The 26,205-nt window shown below is 44.8% G+C and overlaps 3 protein-coding genes across 10 annotated transcripts in view; 1 reads left to right on the top strand and 2 right to left on the bottom strand.

Annotated features, from left to right (window-relative positions):
- Lmln (leishmanolysin like peptidase) overlaps nt 1–11,836 on the bottom strand; it is a 56,483-nt gene extending 44,647 nt beyond the window's left edge. Inside the window, exons 1-3 of the mRNA XM_003477118.5 lie at nt 11,484–11,836; nt 2,332–2,429; nt 972–1,002 (exon numbers count right to left, since the gene is read on the bottom strand). Of these exons, the coding sequence (XP_003477166.4) occupies nt 972–1,002; nt 2,332–2,429; nt 11,484–11,684 (330 nt within the window). The 5' untranslated portion in view covers nt 11,685–11,836. The remainder of the gene's footprint in view (nt 1–971; nt 1,003–2,331; nt 2,430–11,483) is intronic.
- Nucleotides 11,837–14,711: 2,875 nt separating this feature from the next.
- Nucleotides 14,712–17,809, bottom strand: Rpl35a (ribosomal protein L35a). 2 transcript variants are annotated; one of them, XM_003477117.5, is made up of 5 exons: nt 17,705–17,809; nt 16,961–17,004; nt 16,624–16,776; nt 15,564–15,708; nt 14,712–14,770 (listed from the first exon to the last, which is right to left on the bottom strand). In XM_003477117.5, the coding sequence occupies exons 2-5, from the start codon at nt 16,969–16,971 to the stop codon at nt 14,747–14,749; spliced, it is 333 nt and encodes a 110-aa protein (XP_003477165.1). In that variant the 5' UTR covers nt 16,972–17,004; nt 17,705–17,809; the 3' UTR covers nt 14,712–14,746. The 2 variants fall into 2 exon arrangements, with proteins under 2 accessions (XP_003477165.1, XP_005006963.1); XM_005006906.4 differs by lacking the exon at nt 17,705–17,809 and adding an exon at nt 17,549–17,701.
- A 73-nt stretch (nt 17,810–17,882) lies between these two features.
- Nucleotides 17,883–26,205, top strand: part of Iqcg (IQ motif containing G) — a 32,402-nt gene continuing 24,079 nt past the window's right edge. For 4 of the 7 annotated variants that reach the window (XM_023560327.2, XM_003476974.5, XM_013160178.3 and 1 more), the window contains exons 1-3: nt 18,009–18,115; nt 20,417–20,482; nt 25,024–25,294. In XM_023560327.2, coding sequence (XP_023416095.2) covers nt 20,475–20,482; nt 25,024–25,294 — 279 coding nt within the window. In that variant the 5' untranslated portion in view covers nt 18,009–18,115; nt 20,417–20,474. Of the gene's footprint in view, nt 17,967–18,008; nt 18,116–18,212; nt 18,231–20,416; nt 20,483–24,708; nt 24,886–25,023; nt 25,295–26,205 lie in introns of those variants that run through there. The other 3 variants (XM_063224355.1, XM_063224356.1, XM_063224357.1) reach the window with 3 other exon arrangements.

The following is a 26,205-nucleotide window of genomic DNA, read 5'->3' as shown; positions in this document are numbered from 1 at the left end:
AAAGAAAAAGCAGAAAGAAATCTCAACTATTTATCTGCACTGCTTCAAACCTGAGGCTGATTTCGAGCCCAGCATTGGTCAGTATTAAGGTAAACGTATGTTTAAAATTATCCTACTTCCACAGCCCCAGTCTCCCTGCCCTGGTGAGACCTGGCTTCCTGTGCGCACTCCAGAGTTAAAAACAAACGTGCTCACGCCTATGTCAGTCACCCCTACACAAACCACTCAGGGTAATCACACACTCAGGTCACACATCTTCAGGAGGATGAAGACTCCCAAAGAGAATGGGGCAACTCAAACTATTTCTATTTTTCTTTTGTCTTTTTTTTTTGTTTGTGGAAGGTACTGGAGATTGAAACCAGGGCCTTTTCCACAGACCTATTATCTCCAGACTTTTGTTTTGTATTTTTGGTGCCAGGGATTGAACTCATGATCTTGCATTTACCAGGCAGGCGTTTATGCCACTGAGCCAAATCCCTGGCTCCTCCAGCCCTTTTTTTATTTGGAGACAAGCTCTTACTAAGTGTCACTGACTTGCCTAGGCTAGGCTCAAACGTGTGACCCTCCTACCTCAGCCTCCTGAAGTGCTGGGGTGTTTTGTTTCTTGAGACAGGGTCTTGTTCTGTAATTCAGGTTGGCCTTGAACTCACCATGTATCCCAAGCTGCCCTCAAACTTGTGATCACCTTCCTGCTGCAGCTCACAAATGCTGGGATTCCAAGTGTGTGCCACCATGCCTTGCTCTCCATGTATTTCAAAATTTTTCCTTTTCACTGTATCCTCAGCAATAAGACAAAATAAGACAGTACATGTACTATCACACAGCAACCCAGTCTTGGTGGGGTGCGTCCTAGACAGCCCCAGGGCACAACAAACATCCACTCCCTCTGACTCGGGTGCCATGCGAGAGGCTGATGCTATGGAGGAGAGAAGCGCCCATCACCAGTCCACACACTGGGCTGTGGGCCTTACCTTCACAAGGTGCCTCTTCTCAGGGAGCAACCTGCAGAGGAGGAGAGTGAGAATCTCAGTATCCACCTGCACCACCTGCTCTGCCTGCACCTGGGAGCCCAAACCCAGGCTCCGGAGTTTCCCCTCCCGGTAAGTCCCGAGACGCCGGGCCACAGCTGCTGCGCACAGCCAGTGTCACTCACACAGGTGAAACGGGAAAGCACTAAAAGCATCTTACACTCTTTACAAACTACCAGAGATTCGAGATTTAGCCCCTTTCTGCTGTGTGGTTTGGTTTTCTTGAGACAGAGTCTTACTGTGTAGTCCAAGTTGGTCTCGAGCTCATGGCGATCCTCCTGCCTCAGCCTTCCTAGTATTGGGATTATGTGCTAGCGATAATTTATCCACTTCCTGGGCCCTCTATGATATATAAAAATTAGACTATAACCTCTCTGGTTACTGAAGTGTGAACTTTTAAAGTCATGGTTTGTATTAGACACTCCTACTTCTCTTCTCAGTACTTACTGACAGGTGACTTCTGGGTGTGACTAATCACATCGAAACAGAGGCACATCTGCTCTATTTAAATCATTCACGAGGCCAGGGATTTAGCTCAGTGGCACAAGCTGCCTGGCAAGTGCAAAGTCGTGAGTTTGATCCCTGGTACCAAAAAAAAAAAAAATCACTAGCGATGCACTGACCTCAATCCCTTCTGATGCACTTTAGCTGTTCAGACACTAAAATCATTTTCAGCTTAACTTCATTTTAAAGCTACACTAGCCCTTTTTTAGTTCATCTAAAGACTTTCTATTTGCCCAAAACCAGAGATTGATCTGAGGGCATCAAATGTGCTAGGAAAGTTCTCTAATACGAGCTACTTATTTCTCCAACCCTTTTTTTTTTTATTTTGAAATAGGATCTTGCTAAATTGCCCAGCTGGCTTCAAATGTATGAACCTCCCGCCGCAGTCTCCCAAGTAACTGGGATCATAGGTGTGTACCAACATGCACACCTCCATGTCTGATCTTTTTCACTTTAGGCAACAGATGAAAATATCTTTAATATTTAAGGTAGGTATAGTGGTAACATGTCTGTAATCTCAGCACTTGGGAGGCTGAGGCAGGAGGACTGCCACAAGTTTGAGACCAACCCAGGCCATGTAGTAGACCAGTATGGATACACAGTGAGCTTGTCTTGAAAAGCAAACTCAAAAATCTTTGATACTGGGGGCTGGGGATTTAGCTCAGCAGCATAAGCACCTGCCTTGCAAGCAAGCAGTCGTGAGTTCAATCCCCAGTACCGATAAAAAGGAAAAAGGAAAAAAAAAAAAAACTTTGATACTTAGACTGACAACAGACAAGATGACAAAGAGCATACTTACTCCTCAATGCTTCTATCGTAGACAGTCTTGATTCTTAAATGGTCATCAGCGCCCCTCCTTACAACATGATTTCTCCGAAGGTAAACCTTATTTATGACCTATGAAAAGAACAGGTTTGAAGTTATTAAAGGTGTGCCTATTTACTGAGGTAAAATTGACATGTCCGAGGGCAACCCACTCAGGACCCCTCCTGTCTCTCCCAGGTTTTCCCAGTCCCCTCCTAGTTTCCATTTCTTTTCTCCAATATAGTTTCCTAGTCTTAACCTCCATTGTTCCTTAGATTCATTTTTCAACTTTGGGAAACACAAACTTGGGGTATCTGGCATTTAGCACTTTCCCCTGTGTCATCCAGAGGTCCCACCGAGATCTCTGGAAGCAGTTTGAAAACTAAAACTAGAACGGTTACTGGGCTAAGGAGCCAGCCAGCCACTTTTTGGCCCTGTCCCTCCTAGCTCAGAGGCCCCAGGCCGTGAGGAAACCTTTTCTACAGGGGCCTACTCAAGGGAACGGCAGATGGAACCAACAACGAACGTGCCTGACTCCTCTTCTCGGGGTCCCCAGGTCGCCCTTGTGAAGGGGTTCCTAACCGCTGACTGCAACATGACTCCCAAGATGAGCTCTTGGGAGAAGGCCCCTGACTGCTGGCTCCCTGACCCTGACGCCCCTCAGCTCAAAGCAGCTGGATGGGAACTGAGCCCCTTCACCCCTGACCACCGTTAGAGACACTGCTTCAGAGGGGGGACACTGTAGACCACTAAGTTAGGCAGAAATATGACAGGCAGGCAGGGGATGAGGACACAGAAGACTGCGGCCGGAGGCACATCTGAAGATTAGTCACGGTGCCCAGATCCGCACACTCCCCAAGGCATGCACAGAGGCCTGAAATTATTGGCGCCACCCTTCAGAGACCTCCCATTATCTTGGGAGAGGGCCATCCTCTCCCACCCACTAGTACTAAAGGCAAACTAAGACTGTGGTTACTGACGGCACCCAAGCGGCCTTGCTATCATCAGATCAACAGCACCTAAGCGACTACCCTTGCAATCTTACTGGCTGATCATAATTTTGGCCCACTGTACCCGCCTCACGATTTTGCTCTATGAAACTTCCTTTGACAAGTGGGGCTGTTGGCAACCCTCTGGTACACCTGTCTTAAAAAAGGAAAACACAACTTTCATAAAATGAAACTACCCACTTGTTTAACCAAATGAGATCCAAAGTGGTAATAAAGCAACCAAATTTCTTTTCACTTTATTTTTGGGACAGTTTTTTGGTATGCAGTTCAGGCTGGCCTGGATCACTCGGCAAACTTCCTGCCTCAGCCTCCTGAGTGCTGGGATTACAGGTGTGTGCCACTGTGCATGGCAGAAACATTCTTTTGCAGCAGTTTTTATCCCCTTTCAAAGTAATTTAAGACAATTTTCGTTTTTTCCTGTCATTTTCTGAAGCCAACAAAGCCAGAATTTATATACGAAACTATAAAGCAGGTATGGCAGCACGTGCTCCCCCAGTACCTGGGAGGCTGAGGCAGAACACAGCTGCAAGGGCCAGGCCAACCCGGCTGCGTAGTCAGCGTCCAAACAACAGTTACGCTGTGGCGTTAGGAGACCCAGGGAGGGGATCGAAGCCACTGCGCAGGTCAAGGCAACACTGCATAGGTCAGGTCCTGATTAGAAGGGAGGCTGCGTCTGAGTCCCTCAACAAGCCCCAGTGCCCTCGGGCAGCTGTGCTTAGAGTCACATCCTGGATTTACCCCATGACCACTCTTCACCTGGCCCTTGGCACTCTGCCCAGGCGCCTGACTCCTCTGTGATCAGTTTTTCTTGTGTGTTGTGCAGTTAACAGTGCAGGTTAATTCACACAACTCTGACAGTAAGTACAGGTGTAAAATGTATTCACTGTGATATTTTTATTAAGATGACTGTTCCCAGCTGAGCACGGCGGCGCACATCTGTAAAACCAGTACCTAGGAGGCTGAGGCAGGAGGACTCCCATGAGTTCAAGGCTAGTATAGATGACATAGTGAGTTCAAAGTCAGCCTGGAGTGAAACCTTGTCTCAAAAAACCCAAGGGAAAAAAGATGAAGAGGAAGAAGAACAACTACTACATTTCCTTCCTTTCTCCTACACTTCCTTCCTCTAGACAAATACTTGCTATTTTCTGAACAGATTCTGATGTCCTTTTGTTTTGTTGGAAACAAGGTCTTGCATGTAGTTTAGGCCAGCCTTGAACTCACTATGTGGCTCAAGCTAGCCTCAAATTCAAAATCTTCCTGCCTTAGCCTCCCAAGGATTAAGATTACAGGCGGGTGGCACCACATCTGAGTTTTACATCACTATTCCTCACCTCTTCATTTGTCCACTCTGCTGTTCATGCTTGCTTCTGCGTTTCTTTCTCTGAAACGACCCCTTCTCCTACTCTCACCTAATTTGTCATCCTTCAATAGGGTGCCATCCAGGAGAATGCACTTGTCTGTAAACGTGCCTTAGGGATTTATAGAGTCTAGCGTTTCAGGTTTAGTGTGTGACATTGTGTGGCCTGTTTGGTGCCAGAGCATCTCTTGTGTAGTGACACACAGAACATATACAGCACATAAGTTATTTATTTAAAAACTAGCATTTGACTGGCAGTCTCATGTTGGTTCAACCTACAGCTCTTATCACAAATAACTGGAACAGGGCCGAGGATATAGCTCAGTGGCATAAGCACCTGCCTGACAAAATGCAAGGTCATGAGTTTCATCCCTGGTACCAAAAAACAAAACAAAACAAAACCAAAAAAAAAAAAAAAATTAGCTGGAGCATGAGAGAAAGGCAGATACCTGAGTCCAGAAAAGATCATCACCATAAAAAATCCTAGTTTTACATCTCACAAGACCTGTATACCTGGAAGGCAGGAATACATTTACTACACCATGAGATTAGCAATAGTGAATGTCATAGCTCTATGGAAACCTCTGTCTTTTAATTTAGTTTAGTTTTGTACCAAGACTTTTTTTTTTTTGATACAGGGGATTGAATTCATGACCTGGCACTTGCCTGGCAGGCACTTGTACAGCTGAGCTTTTTTTTTTTTTTTTTTTTGAGACAGGGTTCTACTAAACATTTCAGGCTGGCCTTGAATCACTTTGGAGTCTAGGCTGGCCTCAAACTTGCAGCAATCCTCTGCCTCAGTCCTGAGTGCTGGGATTATAGGTGTGTGCCACCATGCCTGACTACCAAGAACATCTTTTAATGAAGCTTGTTTTAACCACAGAAAACTTAGCCTTTTGATGATGACCAATGTAAACCTATCACAATACCATGGTTAGCAATGTTTCTTGGATTGTGTATCCCATAAGCCTACAGAAATTCTCAGGGTCTCAGTGAAAAAAGACCAGAAGAAAATATTTCCAGCCAGCTGTGCCTTTATTCACCCAGGAGAGTCTGGTCCAGCAGTTCTCTTAAGCCTAAGAGGTCCCCATTTAATTACCTTAGTAAGTTTTTGATCATTTATGAGAAACAGATCATAACACACTCTTGACAATATAAGATTCTTAAGTTATTGTTCATTGGGCTAGGAATTTAGCTCAGTGGCATAACCGCCTGCCTGGCAAGTGTGTGGTCATGAGTTCGATCCCCAGGACCGCAAAAGAAGAAAAAAAAAAAAAAGAAGAGAACTATTAGCCAAATTATTGTTCATAGATGACAATACGCACTGTATTTGGGGATGACAATGCGCAGTGTATGTACCATTATTGTCCCCTGATTGACGTGTTTTGAAATTTTGTTGTAGTTTTTTTCCCTTTCTTTTCTTCCACTTCTTTTTTTTTTTAACCTTGAAATAAAATGAATTTGGGGGGAAAATATGCACTGCATTTGTAAAGCCAGTGTGGACACCATTCTGAAGCACGTCCTCAACTCTAAAGACATCAATAAGTCAACTTAAATTATAGACAAATACTTTAAAAATCCAAAAAGGCTAAAAGAAAAAACTGTTGCGCTCAAGTAAAAACAGCTGTAAATACTGTAACCAGTCACAAAGTGAACAGATAGACAGGCACACATAAGACAGCTGTTTACAAACCAGGGTGTACTCAGATGGATTTGGCCAAAATGAATTATCATAACTGCTTTACAGTTTCTAAGTTTGTAACTACAAACAGACTAGTCAGAACCTTTTTAGGTCAATGAACAGGGCTATCTTGCAGTAAGAATCAGAAGGAATGAAACCCTCTTACACCTGTGAAAGCAAAGACAGTCTGTTAAGAAGCGGCCTTGGCTGATGGACACCCCTGCACAGGCTTCTCACTGCTGTTTTGACAGCAAGGTTGTTGGTGAGCTGAAGCCCAGAAGTGCTGTTTTGATAGCCACATGTAATGGTGATTTTAACGATTTTCAAGGGATATGCAGGCCAAAGACTAGGGGTCACTCTTTAGGGCTAAGGATGAATTCAAAACAGTGTGGGAAGAAGGACTGCCAACACCTCAATCTACTCTGCTACAGACACCTACTTCTAGAGTTCATTTTTTTTTTTTTTTAATCTTTTCATTTTTATCGGTACCGGGGATCGAACTCATGACCGCCTGCTTGCAAGGCAGGAGCTTATGCTGCTCAGCTAAATCCCCAGCCCACAGACACCTAACAGTTTTCCCCATTTTGCCTGAGACCCTTGGACATACTTTGGTACAGGCCTTTCTTTTTAGAGCTCTATTAGCATATCTTCAAGAACAGTGGCCAGCCTGGCAAAATGTTTTGTAGAGAGATCATAAAACGAGAGGCAATGGTCCTCTGGAGATTGGAGCTTGTCTATTTTTTAAAATACTTGTTCCCATTAAAAACTGTTATTAAACTCTTAAGTTTCAGGGCTGGGGATTTAGCTCAATGGCATAAGCTCCTGCCTTCCAAGTGTGCGGTTGTGAGTTCAATCCCCCGTACCGATTAAAAAAAAAAACTCTTAAGTTTCTATAGGAATGTTTTGTTCTATTACTGAACTTATCTGTATTATAAAAATCAGCCAGTCTGTCCTGTGCTAGAAAAATCAGTCAGCATCACTGACTGAGGGGAGAGAGGATTAATCTCCAGTTCTGTCTAAGGACTAAAAGCCAGATAAACTCAAACTAAAACTTGCATATTTATTTGTCAAAATTAAATCGGGACCAGTTTTTGAGTGGCCCAGAGATAAATGAAAGTCAGCTTTACTCTGTAAGGGCCCAGGGAGGGGAAACTCAACATTCTGGAGCCCTGGCCTTGACATTCAGTAGCCATGAAGAGAGAATTGTCTTGGACCAAACACTGTTGGGAACTGTGTTACTTCTCTGGGGCAGGACACTGGAGAAGGGACAGAAGTGACTTCAAGTACGGTGCAAGGACCAAATCCTAACCATCTCAGCTGTAGAAAGACACTTAAGATCAAGAGCTTTTTTAGGGTGCACTTTTCTAATCCTTAGCAAAACATGTCTCTAAAGACAAAAGCCATAGCTGACTCTAACTGCATTGCCAGTCAGGAAATTAAATTGATAACCTGAATGGCTGCTTTTAACCTTTTGAAAAACAGAAAGAAAATGGAAGTGTTTCAAGAACATTGTTTAGGGCTTACTTTTTAATAAATGACTCTGAATCAAAAGTTCTAGGGCCAGAGATTTAACTCACTGGCATTAACACCTGCCTGGCAAGCACAAGGTCATGAGTTCAATCTCTGGTATCCAAAAAAAAATTCTAAAATTGCAGCCTGCAAAAGAAACCTGTCACCTACAGAAATAGTCCAGAAGAAATCTCTGTCCTAGAACAAAGAGGTCTCCGGGACATTTTGGGTTTTCCACCCAGTCATATAGGTAACTTCCCTCTACAGCAATGCTAACTAGGCTCTACTGAAACCCACTCTGAAAATATGTATCCGTGGGTATCTGGAATACACTTTAAAAACTCACAGATTATAGGCTATACCCACTGTCTCTCATCAGAAGTGAATACTTGATTTTAGTTCCCAGGTTTGAGTCAGACCTCACTGTACTTAGCAGGGTTCTCTGAAAACCTTCCCAGATCTCACTTGATCTTTTTAGGTCACTGAGAGAAAAAGACACATGAATGCAGGTGGTTCCAAGTTCTCCATTATTTCCAGTAAGAGATGCTGTCCTTGAGGAGCTTGCACAAAATCAACCAGGGATGGATGCAGCCTCATGGAGGCTTTCATCACAGCCGGCCTACAAGTTTCACCCTCAGGACCTGAAGAACAAGAAGGGGAAGCCTCAGACTCAGTAACAGTGGGCAAGGCTTTGATTACGGTTGTCCTGAAAACCTAACCTCAGATTCCCTAGGTCAGGGGCCAGCAGCCTCAGACTCAGTGACAGCAGATCCCGAAAGGCTAGGGAGGGGTCTGGTTTCCTGTGGCTTCCTCACATTCACATCTGAACACAAAAAAGGATTATTTCTTAATGCAAAGGAAGTCTGAACATTTTTCATCTTTTTTACAGTACAGCTCTAGTGGAATATCATACTCCACACTTCCCTCTGCATTCTGTCTTAGCTCTGAGGTAGGCAGGCCACGTTTGGGTGCAGGAAAGCAGTCAACAGCTCTTTTTCAGTTTGTGAGGGTTGAACACTTAAGGATACATTCCAAAGGAATGAAAGATTTTGACATTCAGTTCCCTAGCAAAATGCAAGAAAAGAGTCGGCGTCCCTTTAATTCCCATTTGATTTCAGTACCTTTAAGATGTCCCTTGAGTTGAGTCCACTAGAAAGCAGGAGACAGACCATGATGGTTTTGTTTTGATTTGTGTGATATGAAGTTAAAAAAAATCTTTTAGTTCGGAACAAGTTACATGAGTCAGTGTTTTGTATTTTACCACCAGCATCACAAGAAAAAACAAACAAGCAAAATGGTTACAGTAGTTTCCTGTAGCGTTTACTTTACCAGAGCTGTAACTTCCAACGCGTGTGTAACAGTTCTATGTTCTGTCCAAGCTAAAGCAAGAAGAGCAGTGTGGAGGGCTTGTTATCATAGATCCTATGAAGCACTAGGGAAACAGATTAGCGAGAAAGAACTCTGGAGAATTTTAAACAGCTTGCCTTTGCTACCGTAAGTACTCTCACTACTAAGCTAGTTCAGCCAAGAGGCACAGAGATGCCGCAGGCCGAAGTATTAGGAAGTTTTCAGCTTTATAAAAAGAATGTTCATAATAGTCATCTCCAAAATGCAAAGAGGCTGCTAGAAATAAACAGCTACCAGATGTGGTAACAGAAGGGTAAAATGCTCAGCATCTAAGCTTCTTAGCTGACACAGTCCTAACGGGATGTGCTGGGCAAGGCAGCCACCGACAATGACTACACTCCAAGGCTAAAGGAAGCAGCACAGGATAGAAGTAGATATGAAAACCACCCTTTCCTTCCCTGAGCTAATGCTCTTTCCCAAAAAGATTAAAACGTACACACAGCCTTTCTAAACCTGGAGAGCTGTTTTAATACCTAAACAGGAGGGCCTGACAATTTGTAACAGATGTAGAATTTCAGTGACAGTCCAGGTGTCCTGGAAGACTAACAAGAACAGGATGACCTGCGTCTCCAACCCTTCCCTACATCTGCAGATCCCTGTCTCTCACCAGGCTAGGAGATTCCCCTCTCAGAAACTAGCCCAAGTCCCTCTTGACCATGCAGCCTAAGTAAACTCTTGGCTTTCCTACACAGTATTCCTTTTCTGTTGGTAAACTCTTAATTTTTGTTTGTCTATTTTATGGAGACAAGGCCTCACTACATAGTCAAAGATGGTCTTGAACTTACTATGTAGCACAGACTAAATTGCTTTATTGCCTGCATGACTGGGCCTTCATATACTTCCTGGTATAGCACTACAACATACAAAGATTTTGCAGATGTTTTAACTGCCTTCTATTTTAATCTAAATTCAAAGAAATGCAGAGAGTGGTCAGGCCTGGTGGGGAATTCCTGTAATCTAGCACTCCGGAGACTTGAGGCAGGAGGATTACCAAGACTTCAAGGCCAGCCTGGACAAAAGGCAAAGCCCCTGTCTTAAAAAAAAAAAAAAAGCAGGACTTTGAGGGATTTTTTTTTCCCTTTTATAAAGAATTCAGCAAAAATGAAGTGTTAGCCAAATGTGGTGGTACATGCCCATAATCCCAGCACTCAGAAGACAAAAGTAGGATGATCACTTTGAGGTGAGGCCAGCCTGGGCTACAAAGTGAGTTCAAGGCCAGCCTAAAATGTATAGCCAAACCATCTCAAAAAAACAAAGAAACAAAATGCAGTGTCATGGTAAAAAACACGACAGGCACAAACTTCAAACTTAATATTTTGGCTTACATAGTTATAAATAATACGCTTATAGCATTTCTGGAAATTACTACCAAAATGAGTGTACTTAGGACTCGGCAGAACTAAAATTTCTACATGAATCTTACTTGATAACAAAGCCAGTCACAAGATGCAGCTCTGCTTCTGATCTCGTTCTTCCTGAAGAATGAGGATTATTTAGAACCCACCTCGGAGCTAAGGATCGCAAAGGAAACGCACAGCTTGTTCCAAGTAACCTTACAATTTAAGGAGAGAAGCAGGAAGTGCCAAAACAGTAAGCCAGTTGGTAGAGCACCCGGAGAGAGGACAGAGAAGACATCCAGCGGTGTAACAAACCGGAGGCTGCAATAGTTTTGGAAAAAGTGTGTACAGGGAAGGAGGCAGGGATTTCCAGGACAGCGGGTAGAGAATAGAGCAAGGGAGGTGCTAAAATAACTTGAAAATAAACTGAATGCTGTCTCCAGAGAGCCTAACTAGCCGCCCAGCGTCTTTGTCTGGCTCTTCAACCAATGTCTCTCCAAGTCTCTAGGTCAGCGGTTCCCGAAGTGTGTGTCTCAGACAAGCACCACCACCATCAGGGAGAGTGCCCAGGCGGGATTCGGTGCCCAGGCGAGACCCGAGTCCCAAGGGGGACGGGCTGGGAGCGGGCTGCATTTTCACAAGTGCTGCGGGCAGGCGGACGCCTCGCTGCACGCTCAAGTTTGGAAAGCGCCACTTTGGGGCTGCCGTCTCCCGCGGAGATAACAGCAGGGTGCGGGTCGCCGACGGCTGGTCCCAGTCTCTAAGGCTCGGACTCACGAGCCGCTGCCCCTCAGCCCCGCTCCATCACTGGCTCCCCGCTCCACCTCCCGGCCCGCTCCGCCCTACCTCGCTGACAGCGGGGACCTGGTGCCGGCACACGGGAGAGCTGCCCACGGAGACGGAAGCGGACGCGGCGCCGGCCGGGAACCCGCCCAGCAGGAGCAAGACGCCCCGGACCCACAGAGATCCGCCACGGCGCTGGCGGGCGCAGCCCGGGCCTGAACCCACGGGACCCGCTCCGCCGCCCCGCTCGCACCCGGCAGCCATCTTCAGCCGAGCGTCGTTACCATGGAGCGCGTGACGCCTCGGCCGGCCGCCCCGCCGCTCAGGGCAGTGGGGGGGCCCGCGGGATTCAGTTGCGATTGGCTGGCGTCATTACACGTGCAGCGCGGAGCACAGAGACCCTCGCGCCAGCGTCACTTGGCAGCCCAATAAGCGCCGGGGAGGGAAGTAGAAAGACTCAGGTGGCTGGGAGGGCGGGGGCGGGTAGTGGCGGAGGCCGCTGGCCTGTTCATTCACCAGGTTGACAACCACTGGTTCCCAGGTGGACACGTAGGTAGCTAGAGAGCTTACAGTATAGTCTTTCATGTGAAATCTGTTTTCTTCTCATGAGCCACTTTCAGTCCCATTCAATCAAAACTATTTACTTTTTTTTTTTTTTGGGGGGGGGGGGTCTTTTTCCTTTTTATCGGTACCGGGAATCAAACTCACAACTGCCTGCTTGCAAGGCAGGCGCTTATACCGCTGAGCTAAATTCCCAACCCCTCAAAACTTTCCTATTAAGCCAATTATGCTCTTTAGTGTTCTACCCAGCCCCTATTTTACCTTCACCGAGACTTACAGCTGCATTAACAGGCAACATGAGTGTATCCTAACCATTAAGGAAATGGCCTTCAAAACTAGGCCCAGAAGGAGCTATGAGTAACTGCAAACTGGGTCAGCTGTCCCTGGGGCCCATGAATCTACCAAAAGGAGGCTGGAAAGGAAGGGATGCGCTTGTAGCTCTGTGATTAAGTGTTCACATAGCCTGCATGCAGGCCTGGGAGGAGAGCAAAAAACTCTCAGATCCAGCACCTGAAAACGGTGACTTGCAGTGCAGGAAATGAAAATTGTTTACAAGCTGTTGTCATGTGCTGACATCAGCGTCTACTGACTTCACCTGCTATAAATGTGACAGGAATTAAACATTACCTCTCTCTGTACACCTAAGCCAGGTCTGAGGGATCCATCTGCCTTCCTGGACATATCCATTGCCTAACACTGGGCACCTTCCTGGAGTTCATTTTAGGGTGCTAAGGAACCCAGATCCTCTAGGTCCTGGCCAGCGCAGCACTTTTCCTAGCCCTACAAAGCTGGCTACTTCCTCAACCTTGCAGGATCCGTATCAGCAGCCAAAGTTAGAGTGCTGCTTAGAGGCCTCTATCTTTCTCTTGCAGTTGTTAAATAGTGGTCACTCCCACAAATCAAGTTTTTACAATTGCAGTACTTAAAATCCTCTTATGAAAACAATCTCACATAGTTTTTAGACTAAATTCCCCCTCACCCACTTTGTGACACTAACTGGCCTAATTTTAGTAACTAATCGAGAATCTTTTTTTTGCCACTCCCTTTCCTGAAATGCTAAGCTCTTCCTCTATACATACTTTGTAATTTTATTTACATAGGCAGTATTTTCTTTCCTCCTTTTTTGAGCCAGTCCTGCTGGGTAGCTCAGGCTGGCCTCAGACTCTGGGTAATCCTCAGCCTCCCAAGAGCTGAGATTATAGTAGTGCGCCACGCCCAGCATAAGCAGGATTTTTTACATCTTTGACCATCATATCTACCTAACTGACATAATGAACACTGTAGGGACACTCTGTTGCATTTTGAGGGAACTAAATCTCACCAGCATAGGACCAAGTTCAGCACTTCTTGCCCCTTGAACCTACATTCTCCAAATGTAGTTCCTTAGAGTTTACCAAACAAAATTCCAAATGCAATTCGTGCACAACTCAGATCTGCAAAGCAGGTAACTCCCAAACTGCTATTCCTTCCTATACATCTTTTTGCCTGTAGGCTGCATTAAAAATGAGACTGGGCAGGAGTTTATTTCAGTGGCACAAGCACCTGCTTGACAAGGGCAAGGTCCTAACTTCAATCCCTAGTACCAAAAAAAATAAATAAAAACCAGAGCCTGGTTCAAATCTAAGTTTATTTCTATGAACCAGTTTACTGCTGCTATGTAATGGAAGGAATTTCCATTGCAGGACAATCACCTATTTATCAAACCTTTCTTAGAACTGCCACGTGACTCTTCCTACCAATCCTCCAAGATCTCTCCTCCAGTGCACTTAAAGCATCTTTCTTTACATTTGAAAGAAAACCTAAATTTCAAACTTAAAAAGGATCTGTTAGACAAATCCCATTTTCAGACTAGGTGTTATGCTTCAAGTAATCTACAGCCACACTGATGCTCTGTATCTAATTTTTTAAAAACCACTCACATTGGAAATATGCTGGAGCCCAGCCTACCATCCTTTGTGACATGCTAAAATACTTCATTTTGGCGCCATATTAAAACGAAACCAAGCCTGTACCACCGCACAGGCATATAACCCCACTTAGGGATGCTGAGGCAGGATAGTTAACCCGTGGCCAGCCTAGGCAATCTAATGAAATGGTCTCAAAAAGCCACCAGGGAAGGTTACCTGCCTGTTTTTTTTTTTTTTTTTTGGCTGAGAAATCAAACTCGGGGACTTGTGCATCCAAGACTAAACCACTGAGTCACGTCTCCAGCCCTGGAGCTACTTTTTGAGGTGGTGTCATGTGAGTGACACTTTCAGCTTAACATTACTTCTACCAGGAAGCAGTGAAATCGTCTGCCCAGTCATGCATCTCAAAGCCATGCCCTTGCTTTCTGAATGAGCTTAGGACACATAACCCCATACCATGCCCACTTCCTCTTTAGCTTAAGCCTCCCCACCAGTATGCACTGAAAAAGTACTTCTAGTACTGCACGGTGCTTTAGGTTTTCTTTCTGTAGTCTGTAAAACCAACCAGGGTCTCCAGACTGCAGGTTACTGCTAACCCACACCCCCAGCTCCCAAAAGACAATTCTACTCCCCCAAAGTAGATTTAACCTCCCCAATATGTACCTTGGTGGATACTCACAGAAAATCCCTACTACCTTTATACCTGCCCTACAATGAGCACTGCATAGTTCTCTCAATTTCCTTGTACTCTGAAAATGCAGGACAATCCTTCCCATATGGCAACACAATTCAGGACCGTAAGTTTCTTAAGCCATTTAAAAAATACCAGAGCACAAATCCACTTTTATTTTCCATTAGTTAAATCCTTGAGGGGTACAGCATCTAGAAAAAGAACATAAAAACACTAGGTGAATGTTATATAAAATTTACCCCTGTTACTGAGTACCCTAACATAGGTAACTATCCAGTCATTTCACCACTCATCTGGGAAAGGCATCAAATCAAATGATGCCTTGTTCCACGGCGAAAGTACCAAGTTTTTATGGCAGTCTTCTGCGTGAACACGCTTAAGAGCCTATGCTTCTAAGCAAGCACACAAAACACATTTACTTTAACGTCTTCTAATATCTGATTTTAAAACCCTCATGATAAATTATCAACTGTTCACAGGATTTAACAGTACCTCATGGTTGCCAAGTGTGATGGCCCATGCCTGTAATCCCAGCAATTGGAGAGTCTGAGACAGGATTACAACAAATTTAAGGCCTGTATGAACTACGTGTCGAAAACACAACCATCAGTACCCCAAGGTTCTAAAACTGTATCAGTCTCTAATTAAAGAAAAAGCTGGAATCATTTAAGGAAAATCTCCACATCTGACCCCAAGACTTGTGCCAAACTCATGAGATGTTGGACTGTGAGCACCTGTTCTATGTACAAAATTAGGCTAAGAATATCTGTTCTACTGTAAGACTGACAGGTTGAAGAACACCTTTCTTTACTGTGAAAAGAACCAATGTTCTATGATACTCGTTTACATAATGGTTAACTGATCTCGCCACAAAATTTACTAGTTTCATTTCACAATCACAAAACGGGGGTGGGGATCCCACAACCCAATCCTTTAAGCTTGGTTTGACTCTACAGAAGCTCACTCGCTACTAACTGCACTCACCACACGGATTCGGTGTCCAATGGCCTTAGCAGGAAGGTTGCTTCGGAACTTGGCACGAACCATGCCGCTGTTTCCATGGGCCCGAGTTACCTTTCCCCAGATCACTCTGGTTTTGTTTGGTTTGCCACCTGGAGTCACTGTGTTGCTGATTTTAAAAGTGGACAGAAAAGAAATGAGAACTCAGGCTACCGATAGTTTGATACAAATTCTTCACATCTCTAGACTTGTGGCTCAACCCAGGTTACCCACTAAGAGCCACCACAGAAACTTACTGTCTGGAATATCTTTAGTTTAGATACAGTATCTATTTAGGGTAGGACCAGGACAGATACAGCTAACTGTGCTCAAGATCAGAAGAGGAAGCACCTCCATGGTAGGAACAGCCAGACACTAAGTGCCAAATTCCCACTGGAATCAGTGGAAACATCGATTCTTGGAGATTCCTTAACAGGTTTATCTTTGACTGAATGAGGTGAACACTGGAGTTTAAGCAAGGTACACATGACCTCACTTCTAATTTCAAAGAATATTCTGGCGGAGAAAGGAGGACAATAATATTAAAGTATCTTCTCAGACTTCTCTGAGGAGCTGGGGACTAAATCCAGATCCTGTGCATGCTATGCAAGTATGTACACACCACAGAGATCCACCCCTAGAGAGTTCCACAGCTCTGGAATGGGTTATGAACCCAAGAACCAAGATTCTGGGCTAGACACAGCTCAGTGGTAGAGGCACATATAGTATGCACAAGGTCCTGAAAGGGTGAGGAGACAAATGCTCTAGAGACTGTGACACCTTAAAACTATGTATAAAAATACAAGTATTGTAATTAAAATGAGCACAAGGAACTCCTTCTTTGAAACAGTTAACAGCTACAAATCTTGTAAGTGCTCAAGACTACCCTACTCAACACTACCCTTAGCAACTAACAACCTTCCTTAACTTTCCATCAAGTTTCCTGAAACCCAAAGTAGAAGCCACAGTGTCACTTTTTCAAAATCCTTCAACAAAAAAGCTGAGGCAGATAAAAACTCCAATGCATACCAAGGTATAAACTTACTTTTTCGCTTTGTAGACATAAGCACATCTCTTGCCCAAGTAGAATTCAGTTTCATCGCGGGCATAAACACCTTCAATTTTAAGAAGAGCTGTGTGTTCCCTCTGGTTCCGGAGACCTCGCTTATAGCCAGCAAAAATGGCCTTGCACCACAGTCTAAGACACACAAAAACACATGACATTTAACACAAGATCTCTTTTCCTTCCACCACCAATATAATTTGACTTGTAATGACTGTTGCCCAGAAATGATTTATAACAAACACCAAGTGTTTTCCCACCAATTTCAAGCTTGAGATTTACACTGAACTGAAAAAGCAACTGTATTTAAAACGCTTACCTTCCAGACATATTTGCCTTTGAGAAGTCCGGTTCCCAGCAGGCCTGAAATTTTAAAAAAAGTCGGTGTAGAACCAAAATTAAGTTTCCCCTCTTACAACTTTTTGCTTTTTAAGCCTGTCAAATACTTTCTTGATCGGCATTTCGTATTAATTTGGAGAACTTAATTTTGTCAAAGCACCCGTATCAGGAGCACAGCTTGGCAACTCATTCCAATCGCAGACAACGGTTGAACACCTCGTTTTGTCCAAAATGAAGACAAAACGAAATGCCAGTGTAATCACTTCAAGTTTCAGCAGAAAACCCTGAGAAAGTGCATGCCACTATCAGTAGTCCAAACTAACTTTAAAACAAAGATTTATGACACAGAAGCACACAAGACTTTCAAAGCAGTGAGTGGGAGAAAGCTGGAGATTCTGAACAAAGAGAGCTTCGATACGGGACCAAAAGGGGATTATCAGCCTAAGAGCCACTACACTGTGAGCAATTACATACATAAAAAACGCCATCTATTTCATTTCTCCCAGGAACCAACTCCAATTACCCGGGCCACTCGTACTCCCGGCATCAGAGACCCAGCACTATCTACCTCGAATCTCCTCCATCCCGTCCTCCCTGCTCTTGGAATCTTCAGCTATCACTGGCTGGCAGAATCTCCAATTCGCCCCAGCGCCTCGCCGCGGTATACGGACAAACCCACCCGGCTTATTTGCCCCCAAACAGCTGCACCTAGCGCCCCCCTCACCTCCCCGAGCTCCAAGATGGCGGGAAAAGAAGGGCGAGGCCCCACCGCGTGGCCTTATGGGAAAAACTTCCCTGTCCCGCCCTCTTTTAGGCATCCTCCGCGAACGCCGGAAAAACACGCTACAGAAAGCGTCTTCGGGTTGAAATAAGTCACATTTAACAACACGCCTACAATTCTTTCCCAAAGTCCTTTTAACTGCAATATTCAGCTGTAATATGTAGTATTTGGGAACGGAGAGCGGCAATACGGTAGTCAACAAAAGGTAGGAAAAGAGGAAAAGGCCCCCTTCAAAAAAAAAAAAAAAGTTGTGCGTTGCTAATAGCACCAAGGAGTCAACGCATTCGAGCTAATCTAGGACTCTCCTTTCCTCACTAGAGTAGACCTAGCAGGCAGAGAAGCGGGAACACGAAGGCAAGAGGAGCTCTTCTATCCTTTTTCTTATTTACTCTTTTGTGTCTTTAAAGAAGTGACTTAAAGGGCCGGGGATTTAGCTCAGTGGCTCAAGCGCCTGCCGGGCAAGCGCAAGGTCGTGAGTTCGACACCCCCCCCCCAAAAAAAAGAAAGAAAAGAAATGACTTAAGTACGGGGCGTGCTGGCGTGTATCTGTGGTCCCAGCTTCTACTCAGGAGGATGGGGCGGGAGAATCGCAGCAATACCAGGCCAGGCGGGCTACACAGTGAGTCAAGGCCAGTCTGAACCACACAGTGACACCCTGCTCGAAGAAAGAGACAGAGACAGAGACAGAGAGAAAGGAAGAAAATAAAAGCCAGACGCGGCAGTAACCGGTTCCTCTGGAGGCCGAGGCGGCAGGACTTCAAGTTCGCAAACCAGGCTAAACGACAGTCTCACAAAGAGGGTGGGAGAGAAGGAGCCCCCGCTGGCTGTTACCACCTCAACTGTAGGGCGCCCCTGTATTGATGCAAAATTCAGGACCAGGCCAAATAAGACACTTTAGAAAAGACTTTAAAAGGTGGTTTTATTATGGTAGCGGGCTGACAGGAACCCCAGTTCCAAATCATCAGCCGCGATTGGAGTTTTTAAAATCATTTATATGTGATAAAATAAAATCAAATAAAATCATTCATTTATGTTTTTAAAAGGACGTACAGAATGCAGATAACATAATATCCCACGGTTGGTTACACATGTCTATGTTATCAACTGCGAGGCAGAATTTACTGTTACAGAAACAGCAACTAAATGAGGTTATTATCCTACGACATAGGGAAAAAATCCATTATTGTTTGAGGTCTGGCAGAGGTTGTCCTTGATAACTCTAGGACTCGGAAGCCAGAGAAACGTGCCTTCCTGGCTGAGCTATGCTTATCGTGCAGTTGGCACCCTAAGTGTCACAGCTCATCAAGTTTGTAGCCTTCTGACCACAGGAACAGTCTGCATCTCCCACTCATTTTTGAGCAGTGTTAGAAATATGCATAGTCTTAGAAATACAAGTTTTAAAAATTTCTCTGCATTAAAAGGGCTCGAACTTCAGGATGGAAACACTACCAAAAAATATGAGTTCTTCAGTCTGTTCTTTCCTTGAGTAAACCTCCTCTTTCTTCCCCTCAGGAGGAGGTTTATCTCTAGAACTGCTTTCGGAACCTGCTGAGAAACGTGGTGGGGACTGTGACTAACAGGGATCCTGAGTGCCAGGGATTTGTGGGTGGATAGGAGTGAGGGAGTAAGGGTGACTCCACAGTTATATGAAACAGGTGCACATCTTTTACCTTTCAAACAAACAAAAAATTTGATAAATAAGCCAGGCAGGAGGATACATGCCTGCCATCACAGAATTCTAGGAGGCTGAGGCAGGAAGCCCCCAAGTTTGAGCCCAGTTTGGGCAAATTAACAATTTAGTGTGACCCTGCTTTGAAGCAAAATGAAAGGCTGGGGATGTGGCTCAATGCAAAGGCCCTGGGTTCAAACCTTAATATTAAAAAATAAAAAGAAGGAGCTGGGGATTTAGCTCAGCGGCATAAGCACCTGCCTTGAAAGCAGGCAGTTCGATCCCCGGTACTGATAAAAAGGAAAAAGACAAAAAAAAAAAAAAATTAAAATTAAAAAATAAAAAGAATAACACATATATAGAGATTATCAATTAAAATGAGAACACAAACATACTAAACTCACATTAGATATTAATGTACCTTAAAAGGAGTCATGATGAGTTTGTGTATCTGCAGTTTTGGTAGACCAATAATTGTGTGTGTGTGTGTGTGTGTTTGTGTGTGTGTTGGACTTGAATTCACTGTGTAGCTCAGACTCATGGTGATCTTCCTGCCCCAGTGCTGGGATTACAGGCTGTGTCCTCCTGAGTGCCGGGACTACAGGCTGTGTCACTGTGGCTGGCTTAGGTTCAGAGTAATAAGCTGATGGTTCAGAGACCTTCATCCCAGGCTACCAGTGGGCTTTCCACCCCAGGACTGCCACACTAAACAAGAGGAAGGGGTGAGCCACAGATCTAAAACTCTTAGTGAAAAGGCATTAAGCTGGATACAGTGGTACATGCCTGTAATCTCAGCACTCTGCTGAGGCAGGAAGACAGCTAGGAGTTGAGACCAGCCTGGGCTACATAGTGAGTTCAAGGGCAGCCTGAGCTACATAGCAAGACCCTGTCCCAAAAAATAAAACACAACAACAAAAAAAAGGCATACAAATAACTGGAATGTACCTCAATACCTCTTAGGTAATCTCAGTGTCTCTTTATTTCAGGTGCCTGCCTTTTGTGAGATTATAACCATACTGTGGAAGCTGACAAAATTACAGAAGAATGGCAGAGTATGTTCCGAATTCCAATGCTATATATATATATATATATAAAATTTTTTTCTGTCTGTATGAAATTTCTGCAGACTTCTGCACTGCCGTGTAACAAAATGCCCCAGCATGTAGTGACCCACACTGCTGCACTCAGTTCCCCTGAGTCCGGGTTCCGGGTGTGGTTGCAGTGAGGTCTCCCTGAAGGCTGCATCAGCCAGGGCTGTGGCCACGGGGACCTGCTTGGGGTGGGAAGCTCCCAGTGGCTCCCTCAAAGAGCAGGGGACGTGGGCTTCTCACCTGCAGCACAGGGGCTCTGCAAGGCCACCTGGTATCGGGACATGGATGTCCAGGCTGCCCTCATCAGAGTGAGATGGAGCCAACAGGAGACTGCTGTGGCTCTCGTCACCTGGCTTTAAGGTCCCATGTTACCCTCACAGTGGTCTCTTGCTTACACTGATTAGTTCCACTGCCCATGGGGCAGTGAAGATGCCAAGGCAGAAATCCCAGAAATCGAGGACTGATGCTGCCCGCAGGCCACTACCACCTCTGTTTCTCATAACCAGACGCTTGTGCTTGATTTAAGGATGTGGCTTGAGAGTAAAGTCATCCTGGCCTGGCTCACATTAAGCATAGCTAAAAGGATGGGTTACACTGTCTGCCTGCCTTCCTCCCTGTCCTTCCCTTTTTCCTTCTTTTGGGGCTAGGGTTTGAACCCAGAGCCTCAGGTGTGCCACACATGCGCTCCACCGCTGAGCTATAGCCTCAGTCCTTTTAAAATGTTTTGTTTTGTTTTTGAAACAACTTCCGGGAGAACATGGCGGACAAATAACAGCAGCCACGAGGCTCTCTGAGATTACCAGCTTAGAATCCAGGAGCGGTGCCGTGTGAGGAGTCCCACACGAGGGGAGATGTACCTTGCCGACCCAGGAATGAACTAAGCTGAGAGAAACCAACTGGAAATGCAATCCCGATGCTATAACAGGAACAGATGAAATCTCAGTGCGGAAGCTGGATCCCGCGCCATTGGAAGCCGCGATTTGAATTTCCTGCTGCCCATACTGCGTCCCAATCCGCACGGCAGGGAGAGAGACGCGCGAAAGCTCTGAGAGCTAGAATTGGTGAACCAAACAGCATTGAGAGCGGGACTGGCAGGGAGCCCTGCATCGACCTGCGATGAGTGAGAGAAATGGGGACCCTTTCATAGACTAGGAGGCTCCAACAGAGGACATTCCGGAACGGGCAGACTAACCGGAACAGGGCCCTGCAGTGACTTTAGTCGCATATTCCCCTCTCAAGCAGGAGTGGTGGGGAGCGCTTGGCCTGGTGACGCCGCAGACTAAGATCCAGTAGGCTAGCCCAAATCAGGTCCCTGTGCCTGGCGGTGCACCCTAGCAGTGAAGCATTCACTAGGTTGATCTAGAGGGGCAGGCCCAGCAGAGGCTGCCCAGGTCTGTGTCTCCCTAGTACACTGCAGTGGGCGGGAACACCTAGCCGGCGGATTCAAACAAACTGTAACAGACAAAGAGAAAAAAAAAATCTAGGCCTCCTACATACGCTTGTATGGAAGGAACAAAAAGTATGGGAAAAGGGAGCAACAAGAAAGGGTCCTCAGTCCCCAATCCTGAGAACACTGATCCAGGAAAGGTAAAAGCAAAAGAGAATGAAGACAGAAAACATGCAATATCAGACACAGCACCTATAGACAAAAAGCGGTATCTCCGGAGCATCATAGACGAGTTCAAAAATGAAGTATTTAATGAAATAAAGCAAGAAATAAGTAGAATAGTTAGAGAAATGCTAAGCACCACCCAAGAAAAAACAGATGGTGGAATGGAAGAACAGAAAAAAAGGGGAGAATTGTTTGATGGAGAAAATAGAGAAAACATAGAATACGTGAAGCAGGTTCAAAGAGATTACCAAGAAACTAAAAACCTCTATCGAAAGCTGGCATAACAGCTTGAAAGAAACTAAGGATAGATTATCAGAACTGGAGGACAGATTTGTAAGGTGGAAGCATGAAATGAAAAACTTCTTAAAAATAACAAGAAAACAAACAGCAATAATACAAAGACTAGAAGATGATAAGAGGATCTATAACTTAAGAATTAAGAACATAAAAGAAGAAGTAGGGACTCAAACAAATGAACTACAAAAGTTATTCACAGAAATAATCCAGGAGAATTTCCCTAATTTAGCAAAAGGTAAAGATACTCAGATGTATGAGGCATACAGGACCCCAGCCACCTACAACCCAAACAGAGCTACACCCAGGCATGTAATAATCAAAATTCCAGAAATCCAATATAAGAACAGAATACTAAAAGCCGTCAAAGACAAGAAACAGATTACTTACAAGGGAACACCCATCAGAATTACAGCAGACTTCTCGGCACAAACCATCAAATCACAAAGAGCGTGGGGTGAAATAATTCAAGCTTTGAAAGATAATAACCTCCAGCCAAGATTGATATATCCTGCACAACTGTCCCTAGAAATTGATGGAAAAACAGGGTGCTTCCAGGATAAAGAGGAACTGGGGGATTTTGCAACCACCAATTCAACTCTACAGAGATTAGTGCAGAATATTCTAAAAATGAAAAATACCAAGATTCCAGAAACAGTGGCAGAGAGGCCACAATGAATGGAGCAGAAAGCAAAATGAAGAGGACAAACTGACAACGAATGACAGAAAAAGAGCTCAAAAGAAATGAGGCAGAGAAGGTTGGATGGTAGGAACAGCCATTTTGGAGAAAACAAGACATCATAATAGATAGTGCTGATTTAATATCCTCTTGTTTTGAAGTCCCATCAAGCTTTTGTTCTTCTGTCTCCATCGGTTTTAACGTGTTGTATCTTATTGGATTTTATTATATGTGATAGTATAAACAAAAACTTTTATAGACAAGGAGATTATACAGAAACCATTGTTCATTTTCTGTTAGTTGATTCTAAATACCCTGTAATACTGTCATTCTCTTGAACGGTTTTAAATTGTCTTGATATGTTTGATGCTACAGTATACGAAGTTATACCCAAAGATTTTAAGGGAAGAGACACTATGGTAACTACTATTATGTCGAGATTATCTTGTGGTGAAACACTATTTTGCTTAAATGGCTATGTTTTGTTTTTTGTTTTTTGTTTTTTTTTTTGTCTTTTTTGTTTTTACCGGTACCAGGGATCGAACTCACGACTGCCTGTTTGCAAGGCAGGCGCTTATGCCGCTGAGCTAAATCCCCAGCCCCTAAATGGCTATGTTTTGACCTGCGCTGTTTTGTTGTTATGCCCTCTTTTTTTTTATCTCAATCTCCTTTTTATTATCTACTTTTTCATTTTTATCCTTTTAATGGAAAAATAAAAAATAGCAGGATATATTATAGTAACCCACTTTGATTTCCTATTAACTTGATTTGAAACTCTGTATTGCTCTCACCATCTTGTTTTGACTGATTTTCCTCTATTCTGTTATGCTTGATAGTACCAAGTTTGAAAGTATAGGCAACAACTATGAAGACAATAAGATTCATTGTGACGCCCATTCTGGTTGACTATTATCTTCTTTTGAAGTCCTCTAATGTCTCCAATGCTTTGGTTTTATTGGTCTTATTCTTTACTGTTTTGTTCAATTTTATTATAACTGATGATATAGGCAATTCTTTTTAAGATAACAAGAGGCATTATGGTAACCATTGTTGATCACCTTGTATTTTGTTTTTACATTATGTATTATGTCCATCCTTTTGATTTGACTGACTCTGTCCTGGTATGTCACATTTGGTTTTACTTTCTTCAAAAAAAAAGTAATAAGAACTGTGGGAGTAATAAAACCCAAAATGTGTAATTGTTATTGTACAAAAGAAAGGAAAAGAAAGTTCTCTAAAAGATATAACTGCATGTATATTTAAGTGTATAAGATAGATAACCATATTACTGAGCTTTGTTGGATCATTGAACAAAACTGTTTGCAGTCTCACTGTTTGAAAGTCCCCTCTATATGCTTTAATTTTGCAACTTCAACAACTATTTCTAAGATGACAATATGTAATTAACTAGTGATTTCCTACTGTTTATTTTTTCTGAAATTCTGTATAACTTGTACCCTTTTTCTGTTTTTTTTTTCTTTTTTCTCCTTAAATAAAATAAAAAAAAATAAAATGTTTAGCTTTATTTTTGAAACAGCATCTTGCTAAATTGCAGGCTGGCTTAAACTTGTGACACCCCCCTCCCCGCCGCCACCTTAGCCCCCCAGGTAGCTGGGATTACAGGAGTGCAACGGCTACTCCTCTTTATGAAGCAATAAGCTGTTGGCCTTTGGTCTGTCAAGGTAAATGGGATTTACCAGAATTCCGTGCAGACACCCACTTTCACTTTGTGCTGTGGCTTGTGTTTTAGTTTTTTGGAGACAGAGTCCTAGTGTGCAGGTCAGGCTGGCCTTAGCCGTGCTGGTTATGTAGCCCACAGCGGCCTTGCGGTCACAGTGCTTGCTGGGCTTACTGGGAGGCACCTCGGCCTGGCTTGCTTGTGTCTTTGAGCTGCATTTTTCTGTGTCCTCTCCCTAGGGACAGCGGGGAAGCCTCCCCGGTTCCTTCGGAAGCCTGGCCAGAAGGGACACTGGTGACCGAGGAGCCACCCGGTGCGGCCACTGAGGAAGCAGCGACCCCTGAGGCGCCGGAGTCCGAGGCTGAGGAGGCCGCCGCGGCGCTGTCCCTACTGGAGGTGCTGAGGGTCTGCGCGGTGCTGGAGGACGCGGGCGACCAGCTGTCCATTCTAGGCTGCATCATGCCCTGGCCGCTGGAGAGGCGGCAGAGTGCGGCGGCGCCAGTGAGGGCGGTGAGTGCGCTGCGGGGCGCCGCTGTCCCCCCCTTCCCCACCCCCCTCCCAGGTTACAGGCAGGCAGCTGTACCTCGGCCCTGGCTCTGATAAAGGCGCTGTCCACCGATGGGGGAGATGGCCACAGCTCCAGGTAGTCAGGAGCAGAACAGCCTGTGTCAGGATAGCGGCGTTATTCAGAAAGGCCTGCGTGAAGACAGAATGCTTGGGCCTGCACACACATGCACGCACACACAGGCACACACACAGACACATACATTTACACACATGTTCTGCACCCTTCGCGCAACCAACCTCGGACGGAAAATAGCAAATTACTGTCTGGGCTCGCCTGTGATCCCAGCACAGGGGAGGCTGAGGCAGGAGGATCGCCACATGGTCAAGGTCAGCCTGGGCTATATAGTGGTACTTGACTCAAAGCCAAAAAGAACAACAACAATAAAAACAATGATAGTGTGTTCAGATTTGCTTACTTGTCATTGCTTCGTAAAGAATAGAGTGTAACAACCTTTGTATTCGACACAAGGGAGGACCCTTGGTGGCACTCACAGGCCAAACGCAAACAGCGTACCACTTCACACGGGGTCCCCACTGGCCACAGGGCCCTACCGCTGAGCTGCTGTGGGTCCCTAGGACCAGTGTGTGCGCCTGCGAAAGGAAGCCACTGTGCCCAGTATACCCACGCCAAATACCCCCACTCTCCTCTGCCCTGGTCCTCGGTTGCTAGAAGATGACTGAACGCTAGAGGGAGACGTTCACCCGCACTGTCCACATTGCTGGTTGAATGCCCAGCAGCCTGCTTGGGGACGTCCCACCTGCTGTTCCTCTGCTGTTACATTTGCTACAATGTTTGGACCCCTGAGCAAAGGAGTTATTACAAAACCTCACTTACTAAGGAGCAGTCTTTGTTA

The sequence above is a fragment of the Cavia porcellus genome, unplaced genomic scaffold (genome assembly GCF_034190915.1).
Source record: "Cavia porcellus strain 051 isolate PalLab524CR breed Dunkin Hartley unplaced genomic scaffold, mCavPor4.1 scaffold_14, whole genome shotgun sequence".
Taxonomy (NCBI): Eukaryota; Metazoa; Chordata; class Mammalia; order Rodentia; family Caviidae; genus Cavia; species Cavia porcellus.
The sequence above is the reverse complement of the archived record's forward strand: the minus strand, read 5'-3'. Positions and strand labels throughout refer to the sequence as shown.